At 48.9% G+C, this 24,288-nt stretch overlaps 1 protein-coding gene across 1 annotated transcript in view; it reads left to right on the top strand.

The window, feature by feature from the left end:
- LOC140898107 (uncharacterized) overlaps window positions 1-20,667 on the top strand; it is a 36,644-nt gene extending 15,977 nt beyond the window's left edge. Inside the window, exons 5-9 of the mRNA XM_073311558.2 lie at window positions 3,552-3,571; window positions 3,781-3,867; window positions 4,665-4,791; window positions 14,456-14,569; window positions 14,928-20,667. Coding sequence (XP_073167659.1) covers window positions 3,552-3,571; window positions 3,781-3,867; window positions 4,665-4,791; window positions 14,456-14,569; window positions 14,928-16,051 — 1,472 coding nt within the window. The 3' untranslated portion in view covers window positions 16,052-20,667. The remainder of the gene's footprint in view (window positions 1-3,551; window positions 3,572-3,780; window positions 3,868-4,664; window positions 4,792-14,455; window positions 14,570-14,927) is intronic.
- The last annotated feature ends 3,621 nt before the right edge of the window (window positions 20,668-24,288 follow it).

Genomic DNA, 24,288 nt, shown 5'->3' with positions numbered 1-24,288 from the left:
GCTATTCCTACCTACATACCTCCAGCTTTCACCCAGACCACACCACACGATCCATTGTCTACAGCCAAGCTCTACGATACAACCGCATTTGCTCCAACCCCTCAGACAGAGACAAACACATACAAGATCTCTATCAAGCATTCTTACAACTACAGTAGCCACCTGCTGAAGTGAAGAAACAGATTGACAGAGCCAGAAGAGTACCCAGAAGCCACCTACTACAGGACAGGCCTAACAAAGAAAATAACAGAACGCCACTAGCCGTCACCTTCAGCCCCCAACTAAAACCTCTCCAACGCATTATCAAGGATCTACAACCTATCCTGAAGGACGACCCATCACTCTCACAAATCTTGGAAGACAGGCTAGTCCTTGCCTACAGACAGCCCCCCAACCTGAAGCAAATACTTACCAGCAACCACATACCACACAACAGAACCACTCACCCAGGAACCTATCCTTGCAACAAAGCCCTTTGCCAACTGTGCCCACATATCTGTTCAGGGGACACCATCACAGGGCCTAATCACATCAGCCACACTATCAGAGGCTCGTTCACCTGCACTTCTACCAATGTGATATATGCCATCATGCGCCAGCAATGCCCCTCTGCCATGTACATTGGTCAGACTGGACAGTCTCTACGTAAAAGAATAAATGGATACAAATCAGATGTCAAGAATTATAACATTCATAAACCAGTCGGAGAACACTTCAATCTCTCTGGACACTCGATTTCTGATCTCAAAGTGACTATCCTTCAACAAAAAAACTTCGAAAACAGACTCCCACGAGAGACTGCTGAATTGGAATTAATTTGCAAATTGGATACAATTAACTTAGGCTTGAATAGAGACTGGGAGTGGTTGAGTCATTATACTAAGTGAAACTATTTCCCCTTGTTTATTCCCCCCCCCCCCCCCCATTCCTCAGACATTCTTGTTAACTCCTGGAAATGGCCCACCTTGATTATCACTTGAAAAGGTTTTCTCTCCCCTGCCCCCCTCCTGCTGGTAATAGCTCATCTTAAGTGATCACTCTCCTTACAATGTATATTTTTTCATAGAATATCAGGGTTGGAAGGGACCCCAGAAGGTCATCTAGTCCAACCCCCTGCTCAAAGCAGGACCAATTCCCAGTTAAATCATCCCAGCCAGGGCTTTGTCAAGCCTGACCTTAAAAACCTCTAAGGAAGGAGATTCTACCACCTCCCTAGGTAACGCATTCCAGTGTTTCACCACCCTCTTAGTGAAAAAGTTTTTCCTAATATCCAATCTAAACCTCCCCCACTGCAACTTGAGACCATTACTCCTCGTTCTGTCATCTGCTACCATTGAGAACAGTCTAGAGCCATCCTCTTTGGAACCCCCTTTCAGGTAGTTGAAAGCAGCTATCAAATCCCCCCTCATTCTTCTCTTCTGCAGGCTAAACAATCCCAGCTCCCTCAGCCTCTCCTCATAACTCATGTGTTCCAGTCCCCTAATCATTTTTGTTGCCCTTCGCTGGACTCTCTCCAATTTATCCACATCCTTCTTGAAGTGTGGGGCCCAAAACTGGACACAGTACTCCAGATGAGGCCTCACCAATGTCGAATAGAGGGGAACGATCACGTCCCTCGGTCTGCTGGCAATGCCCCTACTTATACATCCCAAAATGCCATTGGCCTTCTTGGCAACAAGGGCACACTGCTGACTCATATCCAGCTTCTCATCCACCGTCACCCCTAGGTCCTTTTCCGCAGAAGGGTCTGTGTGTATGTATAAAATCTCCTCACTGTACTTTCCACTTTATGCATCCAGTGAAGTGAGCTGTAGCTCACAAAAGCTTATGCTCAAATAGATTGGTTAGTCTCTAAGGTGCCACAAGTACTCCTTTTCTTTTTGCAAATACAGACTAAGACAGCTGCTACTCTGAAACCTAACAACTTAATTTCTCAGCCATTTAAAGAAATCATAATCTAATGCATATCTAGCTAGATTGCTTACTAAATTCTAATACTCCATTCCTGTTCTGTCCCCAGCAAAAGCATAACACAGACAGACTTTTTGTTTTTCCCTCCCCACAGCTTTTGAAAGTATCTTGTCTCCTCATTGGTCATTTTGGTCAGGTGCCAGCGAGGTTATCCTAGCTTCTTAACCCTTTACAGGTGAGAGGATTTTTCCTCTGGCCAGGAGGGATTTTAAAGGTGTTTACCCTTCCCTTTATATTTATGACAACATGCATGAGGGACAGTTCCACCAGATCAAAACCTTCACTGGGATGGGAGACACAGAGGCTGCTGGAACATGCCCTCTGTCTGTGAGAGCTGCTGCTAGCAGAGACATGTTTAATGAATGTTACAATACCCAGTGACACTGGGGGAGACTAGCAGAGCTTAATTTGTAATGAAAGAGGTGCCAGGGCACAAGCACTTTTTTTACATTAATAACTGATGCAGCAAGACCAGAGGTGCTGGAGCTATGAACTGTCAAGCCCACAGGTGCCAGGGCTCAGCACTGGCAAGCCCTGGCACAAATTAAGCACTGGAGACTAGTCCTGAGGTTTTAAAGCCCAGGTCTAAACTACACCTAGGGGGGTGATTTTCTTAGTGACTTTCTATAGTACAGACTTAGTGATTTTCTATAGTGCAGACACAGTTATATCAGCATCACAGTGCTTCAGCTGTGTCCCTGCAGCTTATTTTGCTTGGGCAGCACCTGGATTAAGCTCTGCTAGCAAAAGCACATCTTTGCTTGTATAAACTGCATCCCCAGGAGGAGGTCTGCGCAAATCTATCTCTAGTGTAGAAATTAGCTGTTGCCACAGGAGGGCTCTGGATAAAGCTGTGGGAGAGGGCTGCTCTTTCTGCGCTCAGATCAGGATATCAGCAATTGAGCTTCCGGGGTGAGACATTAGTGACCCCTCCATTGTCATGTAGGGGAGCCGGGGCTGAGCAGCCACTGCTCCCTAGCCGGGAGAGAGACACCCCCCCCGCCCGTGCCCAGCCGGGGGGGACTTTCTCCGGAGGCTCGAACCAGCCCCGGGCTCTGCCGACACCAGCCCCTGAGCCGGAGCCTGCAGGTGAGGGGGGAGACCCGGGGGAAGGGCTGGGGCTGGGCAGGAAAGTGACTCTGCACCAGCGGCCCCTCCTCGCCCCAGCTCTGCTCCGGGGGGGGGGGGGGGGGGCGGGGGTCTGCGAGTCTCGGAGCTGCTGCTGCTGCCCGCCCCCCGGCTCTGCCCCCCTGAGCGCCTGCAGGAGCCGAGCCAGCGCCGGGAGAGCGACCGCCTCGGGACCGGGCCAAGGACCGAGTCTCCCAGCCCGAGGGGAGGGGGCAGGAGGGAGACAGGGGCAGAGGCTGGCAGGGGCAGCAGGAGCAGTCAGTGGGGAGGGAGGTTCCCGGCTCCCTGCCCAGCCCCATTCCCTGCAGCACCCTGGGCAGATTGACTTTTCTGGGACAAGGTGAGGAGCAGGAAGAGGAAAAGCCAGTTCCTGCCTCTGCTGGGAGAATGTGCTGCTCTGGGGACAGTGTCAGGGGGATCCCCCAAAGTGGCTCCTTTCATCTCTTTTCTAGTATTTGGTTCAGAGACGCTGGTATTGGGGCGAGTGGGGGGTTGAAATGTTGTAGTGGGGTTGGTCCTGGTGCAGGGAGCTGAGTCTGCACTAGCATGAAGCAACCAAGCCTTTTCCCGCCACCACTGAGTCATGAGCGTCAGTCCACAGGGAAAAGGCCTGCTGGGAATCAGGGTGTGAAATGGCCTAAAGCCCCTTCTGAAACCTGCCCCATTTTTTCGCCCTGACAGGCTGAAGAACCACATCCGGTCCATTCCAGACTGCACTACCCTCCTGGGGCATGGGGCAGGGACATGGCTGGAGCAAGGCTGGCTCAGGTAGGGCATTTGTATTGGAGTTCATGGAAAAGAGAAGAAGGCAGTGAAAGGCTGGGGTCAAACAGGCCCTCATGCTTTGGATACAAACCTGTCCTGGAGGGTTGGGAATCCTCCTGTGATGTGGAAGGTGAACCAAGCCCCTGACGGTCCTGAAGCCATATTTAAACTCCCTTATGGGTAGGGGCTGCTGGGAGTTTCTGAAGGAACTTCTCATTTCTGCTACAGGTCCTGTTTTGGCCCCACTGCTCTTTGGTAGTAGAGACCAGCTCAGTTACGTCTAGGACTATCTGAGCCACATAGTGCAATCAGGGAACCCTACTGAGGATGGCAGCTTTGAGGCCCCCAGACTACAACTCCCATGAAGCACCAGGGCAGCATTTCCAAATCAAAATATTTCTGGCTTTGGATACCATTTTCCACAGGGGTAGGTGGGTGCAGGAATGGTTTTTTGACCTGCCTTTTGGAATTGAACTAGTTGAGGTTTTGTCCAATATTTTTTTTAGTATTTGAATTTTTACCAAAAAAAAAAAAAAAATCCTGTTTTCTGTCCCACTCCGGTGATGCTTCTGGGAGTAATGAAAGCAGGGACAGAACCATCAACAGTCTGTGGGGTACAAGGAAAGTGGGGTGAGGGCCTTTTGGAAGGTGATTCTAATTCTAAGCTAGGATTCATGGGAACTATACCGATCCCTGCAGGGCAGAATTCAGCAGAGGGCTCAACCAGGTCTCCCGTGACTGAGCTGGTGGGACTGTGGCTGGCACAGGAAGCTCTGAATGGGGGATTCTTGGTATTCCAGGAGCCGGTGACCTTCGAGGAGGTGGCTGTGTATTTCACCAGGGAGCAGTGGGCTCTGCTGGTCCCAGGTCAGAGAGCCCTCTACAGGGACGTCATGCAGGAGAATTATGAGACTGTGGCTTCACTGGGTAAGGATTCCTGTCCCCTCGGGTACAGCTTGTGACCATGGGGGCCTCTTCCAGTCTTCTGTTCTTATAAGGGAGCAGGGAAGGAACCCTGAGCAGAAGCCAATGCAGGTGCTTAAGAGACCCCACATCTTAGGGATACATTTCATAGTCCCCAGATCCCATATGAGAGACATCCTCCACATCTCTTCTCATGGGCCAGAAGATTCTGGGACCCACCAGGGATTCTTCTCTTAATATCTCTAGTGATTTGAACAGGGACACACTTGCTTTATTCCCCCAAATTCCTGATAGTGGTTTAAACCCTCTTCTTAATCATTATTAATACTGTGAGTATTTAGCTTGCAGTAGTGCGCAGAGGCCCAAGAGGCCAGGGCCCCATTCTGCTAAGCACTGTACAAACATATAGTAAATGACTGTCTGTGACCCGAGGAGTTTACAGCCTGAAAATCTACTATAACAGGTGTTGACGCACACAGAGACAAGACACATCTGTGGGATCTGTAAAGAAAATAGAGTTCCCCCTCACACAATTTATTTCAATTCAAGGTGATAATATTTCTCCCTAGCCTCTTAGTAATTGTAGAGATGCCTGCCTTAAAACAACACAAAAGAGTGTGTTTATTAGCTGTCAGTGTTTAGGGAAGATCATCAGCACAGCCTGCTTCAGAGCTTCATAAAGAAGAGACTATAATAACCATCTAGTCTGACCTGCATCACACAGGCCAGCGAATTTTACCCAGAGATTCCCAATATCTTGTGGTTGAACTGGAGGGTATTTTTTAGAAAGACATCTGGTCCTGACTTGAAATCTCCAAATGATGGAGAACATGCCCTGTCCCTTGGTAAATTGTTCCAGTGGTTAATCCCTCTCACAGTTAAGCCTGTGCACCTTATTTCTAGCTTGAATTTATCTAGCTTCAGCTTCCAGCTTTGGACCTTGTCACTATTTTTGCCTACTAAATTAAAGACCTGACTGCTACATGAAATCTCCTGCCCATGTAGGTAGGTGCTTGTAGACCTTTCAGGTAGAGCTAGATGAGAAATCGTTTTCCCATCTTGTGAAAATTTTGAGATTTCAAAGGGTTTGGGAGTTTTTTTCTTTTTTGACCCATCCTCATCAAGACAAAAAATGAGACCTTTTGAAATTCTGTTGCAGAGATCCACCCAGAATAGCTAGAAGCCCAGGCATTAGGAAACTCATCTGGGAAGTGGTAGACCCAGTTATATAAGAATACTAGAATGGCCACAATGTGTCAGACCAATGGTGCATCTAGTCCAGTATCCTATCTTCCAACCGTGGCCACTGCCAGACGCTCAAGAGAGAATGAACAGAACAGGCAATTATCGAGTGATCCATCCCCTGTCATCCAGCCCCAACTTCTAGCAGTCAGAGGTTTAGGGACATCCAGAGCATTGGGTTGAATCCCTGACCATCTTGGCCAATAGCCATTGATGGACCTATCCTCCAGGAACTTATCTAATTCTTTTTTGAACACAGGTATAGTTTTGGCCTTCACAACATGCCCTGGCAACGAGTTCTGCAGGTTGACTGTGTGTTTGTGTTTGTTGTAAACCTGCTGCCTTTAATTTCATTGGGTGATCCCTGGGTCTTGTGTTTTGTGAAGGAGTAAATAACATTTCCCTATTCATTTTCTCCAAACCATTCATGATTTTGTAAACCTTTATCATATCCCCTGTTAGTCATCTCTTTTCTAAGATAAACAGTTTCAGTGTTTTTAATCTTTCATTGTATGGAAGCTGTTCCACACCCCTAATCATTTTAGTTGCCCTTCTCTGTACTTTTTCCAATTCTAATATAACTTCTTTGAGATGGGGCGACCAGACCTGCATGCAGTATTCAAGGTGTGGATTTATATAGTGGCATTATGATATTTTCTGTTTTATTATGTATCCCTCTCCTAATGATTGCTAACATTCTTTTAGCTTTTTTTGCTTACTGCTGCACTTTGAGCAGATGTTTTCAGAGATCTATCTACAGTAACTTCAAGATCTCTTTCCTGAGTGGTAACAGCTAATTTAAACTCGATTATTTTGTATGTGTAGTTGGGATTATGTTTTCCAATATGAATTACTTCGCACTTATCAATATTGAGTTTCATCTGCCATTTTGTTGCCCAGTCACCCAATTTTGTGAAAGCCCTTTGTAGCTCTTCACAGTCAACTTTGCACTTAACAATCTTGAGTATTGTCTGCAAACTTTGCCCCTTCCCTGTTTATTCACTTTTCCAGATCATTTACGAATGTATTGAACAGCACAGGTCCCAGTACAGATCCCTGGGGACCCCACTATTTACCTGTTTCCATTCTGAAAACTGACCATGTATTCCTACCCTTGTTTCCTGTATTAACCAATTACTGATCCATGAGAGGACCTTCCCTCTTATCCCATGACAGCTTAATTTGCTTAAGAGCCTTTGGTGAGGGACCTTGTTAAAGGCTTTCTGAAAGTCCACATACACTGTATCAACTGGATCACCCTTGTCCACATTTTTGTTGATGCCTTCGAGGAATTCTAATGAATGGGTGAGGCACAATTTGCCTTTACAAAAGCCATGTTGTCTCTTCCCCAGCTTATTGTATTCATCTATGTGTCTGATCTGTTCTTTACTATAGTTTCTACCAATTTACCTAATACCAAAGTTAGGCTTGCAAGTATTTGCCAGTACTGCCTTTGGAGCCTTTTAAAAAAAATCAATGTTACATTAGCTATCCTCCAGTCTCCAACCCTACTCCCTGGCAGGAGCACGGAAGGGGTGGGGAGGGACCCCCACTTGTTCTGGTCCAGGGCCCCACAAAACCCTAATCCATCCCTGTGCAAGGGTGTTAAATTTAACTGCATTGCGGTCACTATTACCAAGCAGTTCAGCTATATTCACCTCTTGGACCAGATCCTGTGTGTCATTTAGAACTAAATCAAGAATTGCCTCTCCCCTTGTGGGTTTCAGGACTAGTTTCTTCAAGAAGCATCCATTCATGGTGTCTAGAAATTTATCTCTGCCTCCCATCCTGAGGGGACATACCCAGTCAAAACGGGGTAGTTGAAATCCCTCATTATGATTGGGTGTTCTGTTTTTGTGACCTCTCTAATCTCCCTGAGCATTTCACAGTCATCATTACCATCCTGGTCAGGTGGTCGGTAGTATATCCCTACTGCTACACTCTTATTATTCAACTATGGAATTTCTATATATGGAAATTCTATGGTATGGTTTGATTCTTTTAAAATTTTTTCTTTTTTGGCTCTATGCTTTCTTTCACACGTAGTGTCACTCCCCCACCAGTGAGACCTTCTCTGTCATTCCTCATCACACCCTATTTTGTACCCTGGTGTTCCTGTGTCCCACTGGTTATCATCATTCAATCAAATTTCTGTGGTGGCTATTATATCAATATCCTCATTTAATACCAAGCACTCAAGTTCACCCCTCTTAGTATGTAGGCTTCTGGCATTTGTACACAAGCAATATTTAGTTGTCTGCCTTTCTGTGATGTAACGGTGATGGATTCTTTTTCTTTGAACTCTTTTTTTTTTTTTTCCGCTTCCTACATGTACAGTACTTTATATCTTCTCCTCTTTACTAGGTCCTTCTTGTAGTGTGGGACTCAAAACTGGACATAGTACTCCAGATGAGGCCTCAGCAATGTCAAATAGAGGGGAACGATCACGTCCCTTGATCTGCTGGTAATGCCCCTACTTATACAACCCAAAATGCCATTGGCCTTCTTGGCAACAAGGGCACACTGTTGACTCATATCCAGCTTCTCGTCCACTGTAACCCCTAGGTCCTTTTCTGCAGAACTGCTGCCGAGCCATTCGGTCCCTAGTCTGTAGCGGTCCATGGGATTCTTCCGTCCTAAATGCAGGAATCTGCACTTGTCCTTGTTGAACCTCATCAGATTTCTTTTGGCCCAATCCTCTAATTTGTCTAGGTCCCTCTGTATCCTATCCCTACCCTCCAGCATATCTACCACTCCTCCCAGTTTAGTGTCATCTGCAAACTTGCTGAGGGTGCAATTCACGCCATCCTCCAGATCATTAATGAAGATATTGAACAAAACCAGCCCCAGGACCGACCCTTGGGCACCCCAGTTGATACCGGCTGCCAAGTAGACATGGAGCCATTGATCACTACCCTTTGAGCCCGATGATCTAGCCAACTTTCTATCCACCTTCTAGTCCATTCATCCAGCCCATACTTCTTTAACTTGCTGGCAAGAATACTGTGGGAGACTGTGTCAAAAGCTTTGCTAAAGTCAAAGAATAACACATCCACTGCTTTTCCCTCATCCACAGAAACAGGCATATTAGAAGGCAATTAGATTAGTCAGGCATGACTTGCCCTTGGTGAATCCATGCTGACTGTTCCTGATCACTTTCCTCTCCTCTAAGTGCTTCAGAATTGATTCCTTGACGACCTGCTCCATGATTTTTCCAGGGACTGAGGTGAGGCTGACTGGTCTGTAGTTCACTGGATGCTCCTTCTTCCCTTTTTTAAAGATGGGCATTACATTAGCCTTTTTCCAGTCATCTGGGACCTCCCCCCGATTGCCATGAGTTTTCAAAGACAATGGCCAATGGCTCTGCAATCACATCTGCCAACTTCTTTAGCACTCTTGGATGCAGCGCTTCCAGCCCTATGGACTTGTGCTCGTCCAGCTTTTCTAAATAGTCCCAAACCACTTCTTTCTCCACAGAGGGCTGGTCACCTCCTCCCCATGCTGTGCTGCCCAGTGCAGTCGTCTAGGAGCTGACCTTGTTCGTGAAGACAGAGGCAAAAAAAAGCATTGAGTACACTAGCTTTTTCCACATCCTCTGTCACTAGGTTGCCTCCCTTGACTTTCTTCTTGTTGCTAACATACCTGAAGAAACCCTTCTTGTTACTCTTAAAATCCCTAGCTGCAACTCCAAGTGTGATGTGGCCTTCCTGATTTCACTCCTGCATGCCTGAGCAATATTTTTATACTCCTCACTGGTCATTTGTCTAAGCTTCCACTTCATATAAACTTCTTTTTTGTGTTTAAGATCAGCAAGGATTTCACTGTTAAGCCAAGCTGGTCGCCTGCCATATTTACTATTCTTTCTACACATCGGGATGGTTTGTTCCTGTAACCTCAATAAGGATTCTTTAAAATACAGCCAGCTCTCCTGAACTCCTTTCCCCCTATTGTTGTTCTCCCAGGGGATCCTGCCCATCAGTTCCCTGAGGGAATCAAAGTCTGCCTTTCTGAAGTCCAGAGTTCGTATTCTACTGCTCTCCTTTCTTCCTTGTCAGGATTCTGAACTCGATCATCTCATGGTCACTGCCTCCCAGGTTCCCATCCACTTTTGCTTCCCCTACTAATTCTTCCCAGTTTGTGAGCAGCAGGTCAAGAAGAGCTCTGCCCCTAGTTGGTTCCTCCAGCACTTGCACCAGGAAATTGTCCCCTACACTTTCCAAAAACTTCTTGGATTGTCTGTGCACCTCTGTATTGCTCTCCCAGCAGATATCAGGGTGATTGAAGTCTCCCATGAGAACCAGGGCATGCGATCTAGTAACTTCTGCGAGTTGCCGGAAGAAAGCCTCGTCCACCTCATCCCCCTGGTCTCGTGGTCTATAGCAGACTCCCAGCACGACATCACCCTTGTTGCTCACACTTCTAAACTTAATCCAGAGACTCTCAGGTTTTTCTGCAGTTTCATACTTGAGCTCTGAGCAGTCATACTGCTCTCTTACATACAATGCAACTCCCCCACCTTTTCTGCCCTGCCTGTCCTTCCTGAACAGTTTATACCCATCCATGACAGTACTCCAGTCATGTGAGTTATCCCACCAAGTCTCTGTTGTTCCAATCTCATCATAATTCCTTGACTGTGCCAGGACTTCCAGTTCTCCCTGCTTGTTTCCCAGGCTTCTTGCATTTATGTATAGGCACTTGAGATAACTCGCTGATCGTCCCTCTTTCTCAGTATGAGGCAGGAGCCCTCTCCTATCCTTCCTTACGTCATTGGTACCTACATGGACTACCAGCTCCTCCCCAGCATTGAACACATGTCTATCTAGATGTCTTGAGAGGTCTGCAACCCTCGCACCAGGCAGGCAGTTCACCATGCAGTTCTCCCAGTCATCACAAACCCAGCTACCTATATTTCTAATGATTCACTCTCCTATTCCTATTACTTGGCTCTTCCTAATAACTGGAATACTATGACATCATCTGGAATCGTTTCCCTCTGCTCCAGTTGGATGTTCTCCTTCCCCATAAGAACATAAGAATGGCCATACTGGGTCAGACCAAAGGTCCATCCAGCCCAGTATCCTGTCTACCGACAGTGGCCAATGCCAGGTGCCCCAGAGGAAGTGAACCTAACAGGTAATGATCAAGTGATCTCTCTGCTGCCATCCATCTCCACCCTTTGACAAACAGAGGCTAGGGACACCATTCCTTACCCATCCTGCTTAATAACCATTAACCCCAAGACTTCCTTACCCATCCTAGCTAATAGCCATTAACCCTGAGACTTCCATCCTCCTCAGCAGCACAGAGGCTGTCAGACTTGGGGTGGGACCGTTCTGCTCTGTCCTGAAAAGTCTTGTCTGTAATTAGGGGGCTGGAACACATGACTTATGAGGAGAGGCTGAGGGAACTGGGATTGTTTAGCCTGCGGAAGAGAAGAATGAGGGGGGATTTGATAGCTGCTTTCAACTACCTGAAAGGGGGTTCCAAAGAGGATGGATCTAGACTGTTCTCAGTGGTAGAAGATGGCAGAACGAGGAATAATGGTCTCAAGTTGCAGTGGTGGAGGCTTAGGTTGGATATTGGGAAAAACTTTTTCACTAGGAGGGTGGTGAAGCACTGGAATGCGTTACCTAGGGAGGTGGTGGAATCTCCTTCCTTAGAGGTTTTTAAGGTCAGGCTTGACAAAGCCCTGGCTGGGATGATTTAATTGGGGATCGGTCCTGCTTTGAGCAGGGGGTTGGACTAGATGACCTCCTGAGGTCCCTTCCAACCCCGATATTCTATGATTCTATTATTCTACCTCTCTGTCTCCCTTAGCTTCTCCAGTTTAGTCACTCTGGTCTCCACAGCCCATACTCAGTCTCTGAGGGCCATGAGCTCTTTTCACCGAGTGCAAAAATATGCCACCATAACCCGCCCACAAGGCAGATAATCATACATGTTTCATTCAGGGCAATAAACTGGATAGCCCCCACACTGCTGCTGGGCTTCTGCCTGCATTCTTTTTTGCTTTTGCAGGATTGGTTGGTTTGTTTGTTCATTCATTCTTTGGGGGTTTTGTTTTGGGTTTTTTTTGGGGGGGTGTGAGTGGGGTTATTGGCCTAAGTTTAAAGTATGTTTGTTAGATGTATCTTGCTTTCAGGCTTCCCCCCCCACACACACCCCCGAAGTTGCCTTGCAAAACTCAGAAGCAGATTTTTTAAACCCCTCTTTTCCCTGAATTAGCCTTGCTCCTTGTCAAGGGGTCAAAGGATGGCTGGCAAGAGCCCCATTAGTAAGGTCTCAGCCTAGCCTAGCAGGCCACTAGGCTCAGCACACAGCCCCCAAAACAGACCACACTATAAACATCAATCAAGCAGGCACACAACAAGCTAACAGACAGCAAACTCACCCCCAGGATCACCTAATCACTCCTCCTGCACCTGCAGAGCTCCCTCCCAGGACTCCCCCGTTTGCAAGGCTCTGATCTGGAGCAGAGACTTGGCTCTGCCAGTCCCTCTGGGGTGCCCAAACCCCCAGGCTGTGGAACCAATTTCTCTTGCGTCGGCCCAATTAATATTTAATTGCTTATTCAAAGTGGAACAGCTCCAATGGGGGAAGTTCGCAAAGAGTGAGAAAGATCTGAGCTCTCCCTGGGGTGCAGAAGGTATAGACTGAACTTGCTGCTCTGCTAGATTCTGGCCACGGACTCAAACCTAGATCCCAGCCGCGTTCCCTACCCATTGGAATGGATAGGGCTGTCTGACCCTAGGCTTCATCCTGGACCTGAGAAATTGGTTTCCATAAATTGGCATTTTCTGATTTAAGAAAAAAAAACATTGTGTCAAAAATTTCCCCACCAGCTCTGTTCCAGGTCTTTGCGGTAAGGGCAGGATTCATGTCCTTCCCCTGATTTCCCAGCATGCTTTGGCCCACTCTAGAACATTGACAGAGAATCATAGAAGATTAGGGTTGGAAGAGAACTCAGGAGGTTATCTAGTCCAATCCCTGCTCAAAGCAGGACCAACCCCAACTAAAGCATCCCAGCCAGGGCTTTGTCAATCCGGGCTTTAAAAATCTCTAAGGATGGAGATTCCACCACCTCCCTAGGTAACACATTCCACTGCTTCACCACCCTCCTGTGGAAGCGTTTCAGCTTCAGAGAGAGGACCTGGACTTCAATCTCTTACTAGCAGCCTAAATTTAGCCTCCAGGACCTCTCTCATAGAATCATAGAATATCAGGGTTGGAAGGGATCTAGTCCAACCCCCTGCTCAAAGCAGGACCAATCCCCAACTAAATCATCCCAGCCAGGGCTTTGTCAAGCCTGACCTTAAAAACTTCAAAGGAAGGAGATTCCACCACTTCCCTAGGTAACACATTCCAGTGCTTCACCACCCTCCTAGTGAAAAAGTTTTTCCTAATATCCAACCTAAACCTCCCGCACTGCAACTTGAGACCATTGCTCCTTGTTCTGTCATCTGCCACCACTTAGAATAGCCTAGCTCCATCCTCTTTGGAACCCCCCTTCAGGTAATTGAAGGCTGCTATCAAATCCCCCCTCACTCTTCTCTTCTGCAGACTAAATAAGCCCAGTTCCATCAGCCTCTTCTTGTAAGTCATGTGCCCCAGGCCCCTAATAATTTTCATTGCCTTCTGCTGGACTCTCTCCAATTTGTTCACATCCTTTTTGTAGTGGGGGGCCCAAAACTGGATGCAGTGCTCCAGATATGGCCTCACCGGTGCCAAATAGAGGGGAACGATCACATCCCTCAATCTGCTGGCAATGCTCCTATTAATGCAGCTCAGTATGCCATTAGTCTTTTTGACAAGGAGGGCCCACTGCTGCCAGAGCTGCCAGAGTGAGCTACATTTCCCAGTATGCCCTGCTCTTGGGCAAAGACATCTGAGGGCAACTGCCTGGAACCCCCAGAAGCCATCTTGGCCCATCACTGGCAAGTGGAGCACAAGCTTGTCTGGAGATACTTGTACCACTCCAGCCTCAGGCGGTAAAGCTAAGGTCAGCAGTTGCTTCCTTATTAATTCCTGGCTGCTTCTCCAGTTCAGTGACTTGGTCTTTTGACCAAGGATCCTAGAACTGAGCTGGGCTGACCGGGTTCCCATCGTACACCTTAAAAAGTCAGTCCACTGTCCTGTTACACCGTGAAATGGGCAGGTGGATTTTTACACCCCAGGGACACGTGTGTGTGTGTGTGTGTGTGTACAAACCGGGGAGCCTTAAGTGGACTGCAGAGAACCCCATTTGTCTGCCACCGGATGTGTGAACCCACAGAGTGGGTCTCCATGAATATTTTCCAGTCGCTTTGTCTCAAGCACCCCCTCACCCAGCAAAGAAAGGGGCTGATATGAAAGCAGAGAACTGCCTGCATGAAAAGCACAACGTGAATACCAGCCTCAACCTCTCCCATTTTCTACCCCTGAGCAGGGTTTCCCGTTCCCAAACCCCGTGTGATCTCCCAGCTGGAAGGAGGGGAGGAGCCGTGGGTACCAGATCCCCAGGGCTCTGAGGACAGGGAGGTCCCAAGACACAGCCACAGAGGTGAGGATTTAGTTAAACTAACTTGGAAACCATCCAAGCCCTTGGGAGCTCCCCCAGTTCTGTCTCATCTCATCCAGGTCAGGATTGTCCCCAGCAGGTCATATCCTCATGGCGGACTCAACTCAGCGCTTCCCGCCCACCCTGGCTGGAGATCCCTTCCCATGCTTGCTCAGACGGGCTGCGGGGGCAGGCCTGGCCCTGCTCTCTCTCCTCTGGGAGAATGGAGGGTTTGGGGAATCAGCTTCTGATTTTTGACCCTCTCAATTCCTTTGTGACACTCCCTTTAGCATCCCCATTCCCAATGTTCCCTTGCTGCCTGCAGAGACACTGACTCATCTCTGGATTCTCTCAATTGCAGCTGCCGAGGGGATGGCGAGGGAGGAGGAGGAGAGGCCGCAACAGGACACCCCTGCGCAGCTGCAGGTGCAGAGCCCTGGTCAGGGAGCAGCCTGTGTGACTGAGGGCAGTTCAGGAAGGCAGCAGAGAAACTCGCCCTCAGAGTCGGAGTGTGAGCCAGGCTCTGGGCAGCACCCCACCAGGGGCCCATCCCCTCCCTGTGGCGGAGCTGTGGAGAGTCAGGGCCAGGCCAGGGAGCGGCCCAATGTGTGCAGCGAGTGTGGGAAAGGCTTCCGGCGTGGCTCAGACCTCAGCAAGCACCGCCGGTCCCACGGCGAGCGTCCCCACCAGTGCCCCGAGTGCGGGAAAGGCTTCCCCGTCCGCTCAGCCCTGGCCACCCACCGGCGCATCCACACAGGGGAGCGCCCCTATGCTTGCGACGCATGCGGGAAGCGCTTTGGCCAGAGCTCCCACCTGATGCAGCACCTGCGCTCCCACACAGGGGAGAAGCCCCACCGGTGCCCCGAGTGTGGGAAGAGCTTCCGGGAGGGCTCCACGCTGGCCCGGCACCGCCGCACCCATCGCCAGGAGAAGCCCCACACCTGTCCCCACTGCGGGAAGGGTTTCCACGAGCGGTCCAACTTCGCGCGGCACCAGCGCACCCACGCCGGAGAGCTGCCCTCTGCCCCAGAGGAGGAGGGGAAGTCCTTCATCTGCCCCGAGTGCGGGAAGGGCTTTGGCCGCAACGCCTACCTGACCCTGCACCGGCGTGTGCACACCGGGGAGAGGCCCTACTCCTGCACCGACTGCGGGAAGCGCTTCAGCGCCAGCTCCAACCTGACCCGGCACCAGCGCGTCCACACGGGCGAGAGGCCCTACCCCTGCGCCCGCTGCGGGAAACGCTTCTCCCAGAGCTCCACCCTCTTTGTGCACCTGCGCACCCACACCGGGGAGGCACCCTACCGCTGCGCTGCCTGCGGGAGGGGCTTCAGCCAGAACTCCACCCTCCTGGCGCACCAGCGCACCCATAGGGGTGAGAAACCCTGCCGCCTGCCGCCAGGAGCCTGTGCCAGGAACGGGCCCTACCTGGGCAAGTGCTGTGCCAGCGACCCGCTGCTCCAAAGGCACCAGAAGGCACACCTGTGATGGGGGGCTGTCCCCACACGGAGGCATGGTAGAGCGCAGCCCTGAGGAATAGCCCAGGGTCAGGGCCCTGCCTGGGGATAGGAGACCCAAACTCAGTTTCTTGCTCTTCCATAAATCACTTAGGCCCAGATTGTCAAAGGTATTTAGGCTCCTGACTCTTATTGATTTAAATGGACTTTAAGGTCAGATTTTAAAGGTATTTGGGTGCTGAAAGATGCCTAAAAATTCAGTTCCAAAAGGGAACCAAAAAAAGTAGAAATTTCCCATGCAACAAAATTCCATCATGTTCTGGCTGTGACTTTATATGTTTTTATTTATTTATATATAATACACACACACACACACACACGTATACTATATGTATTATGCAATATATATATTTTTTAATTGAAACAAACAATCATTTTTAAAAGGAAAATCAAAATGGTCCCTCCCCAAAAGGTAGAAATAGAACCTTTCCGCCTTCTAGGCATGTTTCCATCTCATTTTATTTTTCCTCAGTGAAATTTCATCAGAACTAATCCATTTCTCCTATTTTGACAGAATGCCCCTTCCAACAGAGAACCATTCCCTCAAAATGTTTTTGGCTAGCTCTAGTGCTTAACCTCCTCCAGTGCTTTCAAAAAATCCCTCCAGCTGCCTATCTGCAGCTTTAGGCACCTAGATACCTTTGTAAACCTGGGCCTTTGTGTGTGTGGCTCTCAGTCCCCCATCTGTAAAATGGGGTTATAGCTCTGCCCTGCCTGGCAGAGGTATGCAAAGAGAAATGCACTGAAGGTTGTGAGGTGCCCAGATGCTACAGTGATGGAAGATCTCTTAGCATCATAGATAGGTAGCATGGGGTTAGCGAACTGCCATTGAATTTCCCTGGGACTTGGGTGCCCAAGTCTTTGGGGGCCTAAGTCCTTTAGGTTTGTCATAAATATAAAGGGAAGGGTAACCATCTTTCTGTATACAATGCTATAAAATCCCTCCTGGCCAGAGGCAACATCCTGTTACCTGTAAGGGGTTAAGAAGCTCAACTAACCTGGCTGGCACCTGACCCAAAGGACCAATAAGGGAACATGATACTTTCAAATCTTGGAGGAGGGATAGTTCAGTGGTTTGAGCATTGGCCTGCTAAACCCACGGTTTTGAGTTCAATCCTTGAGGGGGCCATTTAGGGTTCTGGGGCAAAAATTGGGGATTGGTCCTGGTTTGACTAGGGGGTTGGAGAAGATGGATTTCTGTCTGGTCTCTCTCAGTCCCAAGAGAGAACAAACACATAAACAAAGAGCACAAACAAAAGCCTTTCCCCTGTGAGAGACCGCGAGACCCTGAAAAAGAGCTGCACGAGCTGCAGCAGCAGCATGAACGGGCTGGTGGAGAGATTTTATGGGACCCTGAGGATGATGCTGAGGACTTTTATGAATCAGCGTCCGCAGGACTGGGACAAGTACCTGCTGTGACCAAGTGGGACTGTTCTTAATGTTTCCTCTGAATACTATAGGGGTGCCTCAGTTTCCCCTATGCATTTCTTAAGTCTCTAGGTGGTGGGATAAGGGAGAGTAATGGCCGACACTCTGTCTCCTGGCAACTGATGGCCTGGGCCCTTCCCCCCTGCAAGGTGAGAGCTAAAGGGTTGGAGAACAAAGAATCAGGTGACCTCCTGGCCTGGGAAAGGGACAAAGCCCAGAGGAGGCGGGGCTGGAGGGTGAGTCAGTGTGGGGCCAGCTGGGGACGTGGAGTGAAGTGCAGACAAGGTTGTCTGGCTCACTGCCCCCCAAAATGGATCCGGCTGAGGGGTCCTGTTCTCTGTACCTACAAGCTCTGTTTTAGACCATATTCCTGTCATCTAATAAACCTCTCTTTTACTGGCTGGCTAAGAGTCACGTCTGACTGCGAAATTGGGGTGCAGGACCCTCTGGCTTCCCCAGGACCCCGCCTGGGTGGACTCGCTGTGGGAAGCACACGGAGGGGCAGAGGATGCTGAATGCTCTGAGGTCAGGCCTAAGAAGGTGGAAGCTGTGTGAGCTTTTTGCCCTGTAGACAGGCTGCTCACAGAGAGGAGACCTCACCCCAGTCCTGTCTGGTTTCGTAGGGAGTAGTTCCAGAACATCGCCCAGAGACTCTGTGACAACTGGTGTCAGGGGTGGGATGTACTGCACCCCGTGGATGGCACTTCCTGCAGTAAGTGACTGGGGAGCAGTAAAAGGAAGGAGGGCTAATGAGGACCAGGCATGCTGAAGGCTCAGAGAGGAGCAGTTTCAGGGGCGGAGGAGCTACGCTTAACTCCTGGGAGGGTGTGACCAGCGAGAAGGACTGTGCAGTAATGGGGTCCTCCTGGGGACTGCAGTGAGCAGTCTCAGGGCAGAAGAGCCTGTGGCTTGGCCCTGGCAAGGAGGTGGTGACCTTGAGAAGGCTGGCACACTAGGGGTTCTCCCTAGAAACCATGGGGGAGCTAAGAGCACACAGGCCTGTGAGTCCACAACAACTTGGGAACAGCAAAGTGATGGCCTATCACCATCTCCTTAAGAAGGACACTGTAATCCTGTGCAAAAAGAGAGGGTTCCACATTCAAAAGTTCACCAAAGCACAGTTAATCGTGCAGCTGGAGGATGATGACCACTCTAAGGAACAGATTCCTGACCCAAATGAGGCTATAGCAGGATCTGGGAGCAGCTGGAGTGGTAGCCAGGCATCCCCAAGGCTCCTGTCCCCAACCAGATGAGGGTCTTCACGATTGGGTTCCTCATCAGGGGATCAGAGACAGACGGATTGGAGCTGAGTCCCAAGAGAGAACCAACAGGTAAACAAAGAGCACAAACAAAAGCCTTTTTCCCCCCCTCCAAGATTTGAAAGTATCATGTTCCCTTATTGGTCCTTTGGGTCAGGTGCCAGCCAGGTTAGCTGAGCTGCTTAACCCTTTACAGATAACAGAATGTTGCCTCTGGCCAGGAGGGATTTTATAGCACTGTATACAGAAAGGTGGTTACCCTTCCCTTTATATTTATGACAAGGTTCCTTTGAAAATCTTAGCCCACAGTGCTTAGGAGGATAAGGGGATTGGTGTGTGTGTGGTGTAGGGAGAGGAACAGTCAGAGGAGGGAGGGAGCTGGTATTTGAGTGGGGGAGGGAGTGGCTGCCTTGGGAAGCAGGGGTTCTGGTGAAAGAGGTGGGCACTGCATGAATGGATTGTTTTTCTGGGGTTGCGAGGAATTGGGAGCCAAAGGGAAATTTTATTTTTCTTAAAGCCCCAAACTATCCAAAGTGATGAAGGCCTCTGGTTCTCTGGGGTGGCAGGAGGGGAGATAACAAGCTAGCTGTGCCATCTGGTGTATTGCCCCCTCCTGCCACACACATGCATTCTGGGCAGTTCCTGTGTTTTGGAGCTCTCCATAGTGATGGACAAAAATCCTGTAGCTCCCTCTCTATGCAGCTGGTCACAATACAGGAAACAGCATTCACAAATGTGTTTCAAGGGATGTTTCCTGTTCTTTCACCCGTATGCAGTCCAGACCAAGGGCAAAGCCCCACTTCAGTCCCATTTGTGCTCTATTTTGAGGGATTAAGGGGGATTTAATACCCTCTAACCCAGGGGTAGTCAGTTATTTTTTCTCAAGATCCAAATTTCTTGGTCAAGTATAATCAAGGTCCAGACTCCAGAGAACATAATTTTAAAAATCCCAACAATAATGATAATAAGTAAATAACATTTTGGGGTCTATTCAAAAGTGTCTGGTGGTCCGGATTTGGCCCATGGTCCACCTATTGACTACTCCTGCTCTTATCTATCAATCTATCTATCTAATCACATTAAAGTTGGTCCCATGGAAAATTATCATGAAAATGAGGGGGGAAATGTTTTTGTTGAAATTTTTCACAGGAAATTTCAACTTTTAAATGCAAAATGGAAATATTTCAATTCTGAAAGGACACCATGGTGCCTCATGGGAAATGTAGTTTGTGTGCTTCTTGCCCCCATTCTCCTTTATGGCCAGGCTCCTTAGTTGGCCCTCATCTCCCATGATGCCTTGCTGAGGGAAGGTGGTGAATCATGGAAGTCCCATGGCCACGATACATCATGGGAGATGAAATCCATCTGGGGAACCCGGCCCATCGAGTAGAATGGGGATATGAAACAACTGAACTACAATTCTCATGAAGCAACCTTGGCAGAATTTCCAAATGGAAACATTTCATTTTGAGGGAGTTCAGGGTTTTGCTTTTTGTTTTGTTTTGTCTTTTAGATGAAAAACTGATATTTTCCTCAGAAATCATATATTTTCCTTTTCATGAAAAATATGTTAGTCAAAATTCAAATTTCTATCAATAAAAAGTTTAGACAGCATATGTTTTGGCCAGTCATAATCACCATGCATATCCCTCTGTCAGTCTAGCTGTACTTCATATATGTGTTTGGTAATATATATGTGGAGAAAACTTCCAGTCATTTCCTTATCTGTAGTCTGTCTTTTTCTCTGTTTTGTCTTGTTTAAATTGTAAACTCTTTGGCACAGAGACCATGTCTTTCTATGTGTTTATGTAGCGCTCGGTGCAATGGAGCCCCAATCAGAACTGGGCCTGTTCATTGCTACTGTAGTACAATTAATAAATGTTAATTACTTCTGTTTAAATATGAATCATGCTTGGAACACACAGAGAATTGTGTGTGTGTTTGTGAGCGAGCAAATGTAGGCCTGGAGCAGGATGTAAATGGTAGAGCTGGGCAAAAAATTTTGGAGAAACAAAAAGAAAAGAAACCAGAACATTTTTTTTGATGTTTTTGGAAATGAAACATTTTGATTTTTGGTTTGGAACAACATTTTGTTTCATAATTTCCTTTAATTGTTTTTAATGTGAAAAGTATTGAAATCAGAAACCTTGTTCGATCCAAAACCATTTTTTCTGACTTTTCAATACACTTAAACTTTAAAAAAAATTGTTTTTAGGTCGACCTGATCTTTTTTTCCTAATTTTCTTTAGGAATTGCCAGTGACCTGAAAAGTCAGTTATTTACCTGGATTTAATAAGCAGAGCCTGGCTCTCATGCTGATCCTCTGCCCAAGGGGAATTTCAGCCAATGTCTATGAAATAAGTACATTTTATGGCACACATACTCAGCTGGTGCACTGAGTCCAATGGAGCAACACCAGTTTACACCCAGCTGGGGATTGACTGTAGTGGAGATAGGGCTGATTCACACCAGCTGGGGCTCTGGCCTCATTTACGTCTCTGGGGGCTGTTGATGAACACATGTAGCTGGCTCTAGGTCAGAGGTGAGCAAACTACGGCCCAGCCCGTGGGACCCTCCTGCCCAACCCTACCCTGAGCTCCTGACGTGGGAGGCTAACCCCTGGCCCCTCCCTTGCTGTTCAGCCTCCCCTGCAGGCTCAGCTCACAATGCTCTGGGTGGCAGGGCTGTGAGCTCTTGCCGGGCAGCACAGCTGCAGAGCCAGGGCCTGACCCGGTGCTCTGTGCTGCACGGTGGGGTGGCTGGCTGTCCTGGCGCTCTGAGTGGCGCGGCTGTAGCTCCGGTAACCACCGGTGCTCCAGGCAGTGTGATTAGGGGGCAGGGAGCGGGGGGGGGGGGTTGGACAGAGGGCAGGGGAGTTCAGAGTGGTGGTCAGAGGACGGGGGTGTGGATAGGGGTTGGGGCGGTCAGAAGCCAGGGAACAGGTGGGTTGAATGGGGGCAGTGGTCCCGGAGGGGGGCAGTCAGGAAGGAGGGGGGGTTAGATGAGGCAGTTGGGGGCAGGAGTTCTGGGGGCTGTCAGGGAGAAGGGGTGGTTGGATGGGGCAGGGGTCCCGGGGGGGGCAGTCAGGAATGAGAGATGGGGCGGTAGGGGGCAGGGAGGGATGGATGGGGCAGGGGTTCCCAGGGGGGCCATCAGGGAACAGAGGGGGTTGGATGGGGCGGGAAGCAGGGGGGGGTCAGATAGGGGGTTGGGACTGGGCCAAGCCTGGCTGTCTGGGGAGGCACAGCCTCCCCTAAGCGACCCTCCATACAATTTCAGAAACCTGATGTGTCCCTCAGGCCAAAAAGTTTGCCTGCCCCTGCTCTAGGTGAACCCAGGTAATGCAGGCCAGAGGAGATAAATGTCTTGATAAACCCTATTATCCTGCATTAGGTAGCTTCAGCTATGGTAAGTAGCCTTGTGGACTCTCCTCACTGATCCTAAATACCCATATAATGATGCTACTAGCTGGGGTCAGCTGTAGCTTTTCAACATGGGACCTCACCCCAGGAGCCTATACTGCCTGAGCTAAAGCATCATTAACTCATGTTACCCCTTTTTGACCCAAGTTGGTAACCAGATTTTGGGGTCCTGTGAGTTGCTTCTACTAGGAAGAGAAATTAATGATAGAGTCAGGTGTTTCTTTGGTGCAATCCTGTTTGTTTGCAAAGAATGTACAAAGCCCTGTTTTCCTGAATACAAGAGGAATCAAACAACAGGAGACAGTTTCTTTGATCACAGCTCAAAGGTCTTTCAGCCAGCACTCTGCCCAAAAGCTCTCCCTTGGCTTTTCACAGGGCCTCCTTTCTTTCTTGCTGCCCTTTATCTCAACTTCTGTGGTTGTTCTGCTGCTTCCCTTCCAGACACACAAACCTTCACAAAACACTAGCCAGCAAAACTTCTCCACAAAGCTCAGATTCTGGATGGGGACATGTACTTTTGTTTTGGGTGGAGGCTGCTATTGTTTCAGTTATTTCATTCTATAAAGGAGCTTCATTGTTTCTTACATTTATCCCAGTTGAAGGGTGGTTACAGTCACCAACTTCACTGAGGTTTTACCCCACCCATAACAACCCAAAAGAAGCAGCAGACTCTCTAGAGGCAGTCTAGCCACTAAGGGGGGCCAAACAGCAGGACTGGATTAGTTTGTGTTACACCCACATAGCAACAATCACTGTGATTATTTTTTCTTCTTCCATCAGCAGCTGGACAGGAAGTGATATGGACTTGCCCTGGTGGTTTATGCCCTTGTAACCACCAGACTGGAGTGCTGTAAGAGAAGAGGAAGGGTGGTCCAGCGGTCCAGGATCTAGCTTATCACTTGTGAGACCTTGGTTCAATCCCTTGTGCTGCTGCAGCCTCCCTTTGGGCAAATCCCTTAGCCTTTCTGCACCTCAGATCCCTATTTGGATGCTAGCACTGCCCTACCAAGTATGTTGTGAGGAGAAACGTACTGAAGATCATGATGGGGACCAGATAAATACATGAAGCTGACAGAATGTCCTATACATACGAGTGAATACAATACTTCTAAAGAAGCCCCTCAGCCAGGCATAGAACAGGGTAACCTGCTGCCGCGGTGACCTGTGCAGGGGAGGGAAGCTGTCTTCCTGATTTTGAAATTTGGCTTTGTACTAAATTGGAATGAAAAATTACCGCGCTGCCCCTCCCCCAAATTGTTTCAGTTCATGGTGTCACGGTGGATTCTCCATCACAGGCAATTTTTAAATCAAGATTGATTTTTTTCAGATAAGCTCTAGCTCAAACAGGAATGGGCCTGTCTCTCTCTCTGGGTTTCTCTCTGAGGTTTCCTACAGAATTTACCCTCCTGGCTGCGGAGATCCTATGGGAGCATCATTGGTGTCTGGCATAGCTACAATGGCCCCAAGAGAGATGGCAATAGTCCCATTCATCCACAAATAACAGAATCAGCGGGTGCCCACCTTATGCTGAATCCCTCCCTCTTCGACCTCCCTGTACCCATCAATGAACTGTCATGAGCCAGGCCTGGACCATCCCTCCTGTCCCAGGGTGAGGGAATCATAGAATATCAGGGTTGGAAGGGACCTCAGGAGGTCATCTAGTCCAACCCCCTGCTCAAAGCAGGACCACTCCCCAATTTTTGCCCCGATCCCTAAATGGCCCCCTCAAGGATTGAACTCACAACCCTGGGTTTAGCAGGCCAGTGCTCAAACCACTGAGCTATCCCTCCCTCAATACACATCCTTTGATGGCCTGGGGGGACTCAGGCTATATCCTCCCTAAAACACTTCAACCTCTTCTACCCCCATCCCCGGGCGTGACTGTGCCTGAGCGTGAGGGACAAGCTCCTTAGGCCCAGAGCGGCTGGGAGTCCAGCACCAAGACTGAGCAACTGAGGGGAAGGGAGCCCAGCAGAAGGACCATGGGCTGCAGGTATAATAGGCCAGGGGAGACTAAGCCTCCCCAAACAGGATGCTGTGCACCTCCATTTGGAGGCATGTCACCGGCTCGCCGCCTTTGAGAGTGCGGACACCTGGGC

The sequence above is a fragment of the Lepidochelys kempii genome, chromosome 14 (genome assembly GCF_965140285.1).
Source record: "Lepidochelys kempii isolate rLepKem1 chromosome 14, rLepKem1.hap1, whole genome shotgun sequence".
In the NCBI taxonomy this organism is placed as follows: domain Eukaryota; kingdom Metazoa; phylum Chordata; order Testudines; family Cheloniidae; genus Lepidochelys; species Lepidochelys kempii.
The sequence above is the reverse complement of the archived record's forward strand: the minus strand, read 5'-3'. Positions and strand labels throughout refer to the sequence as shown.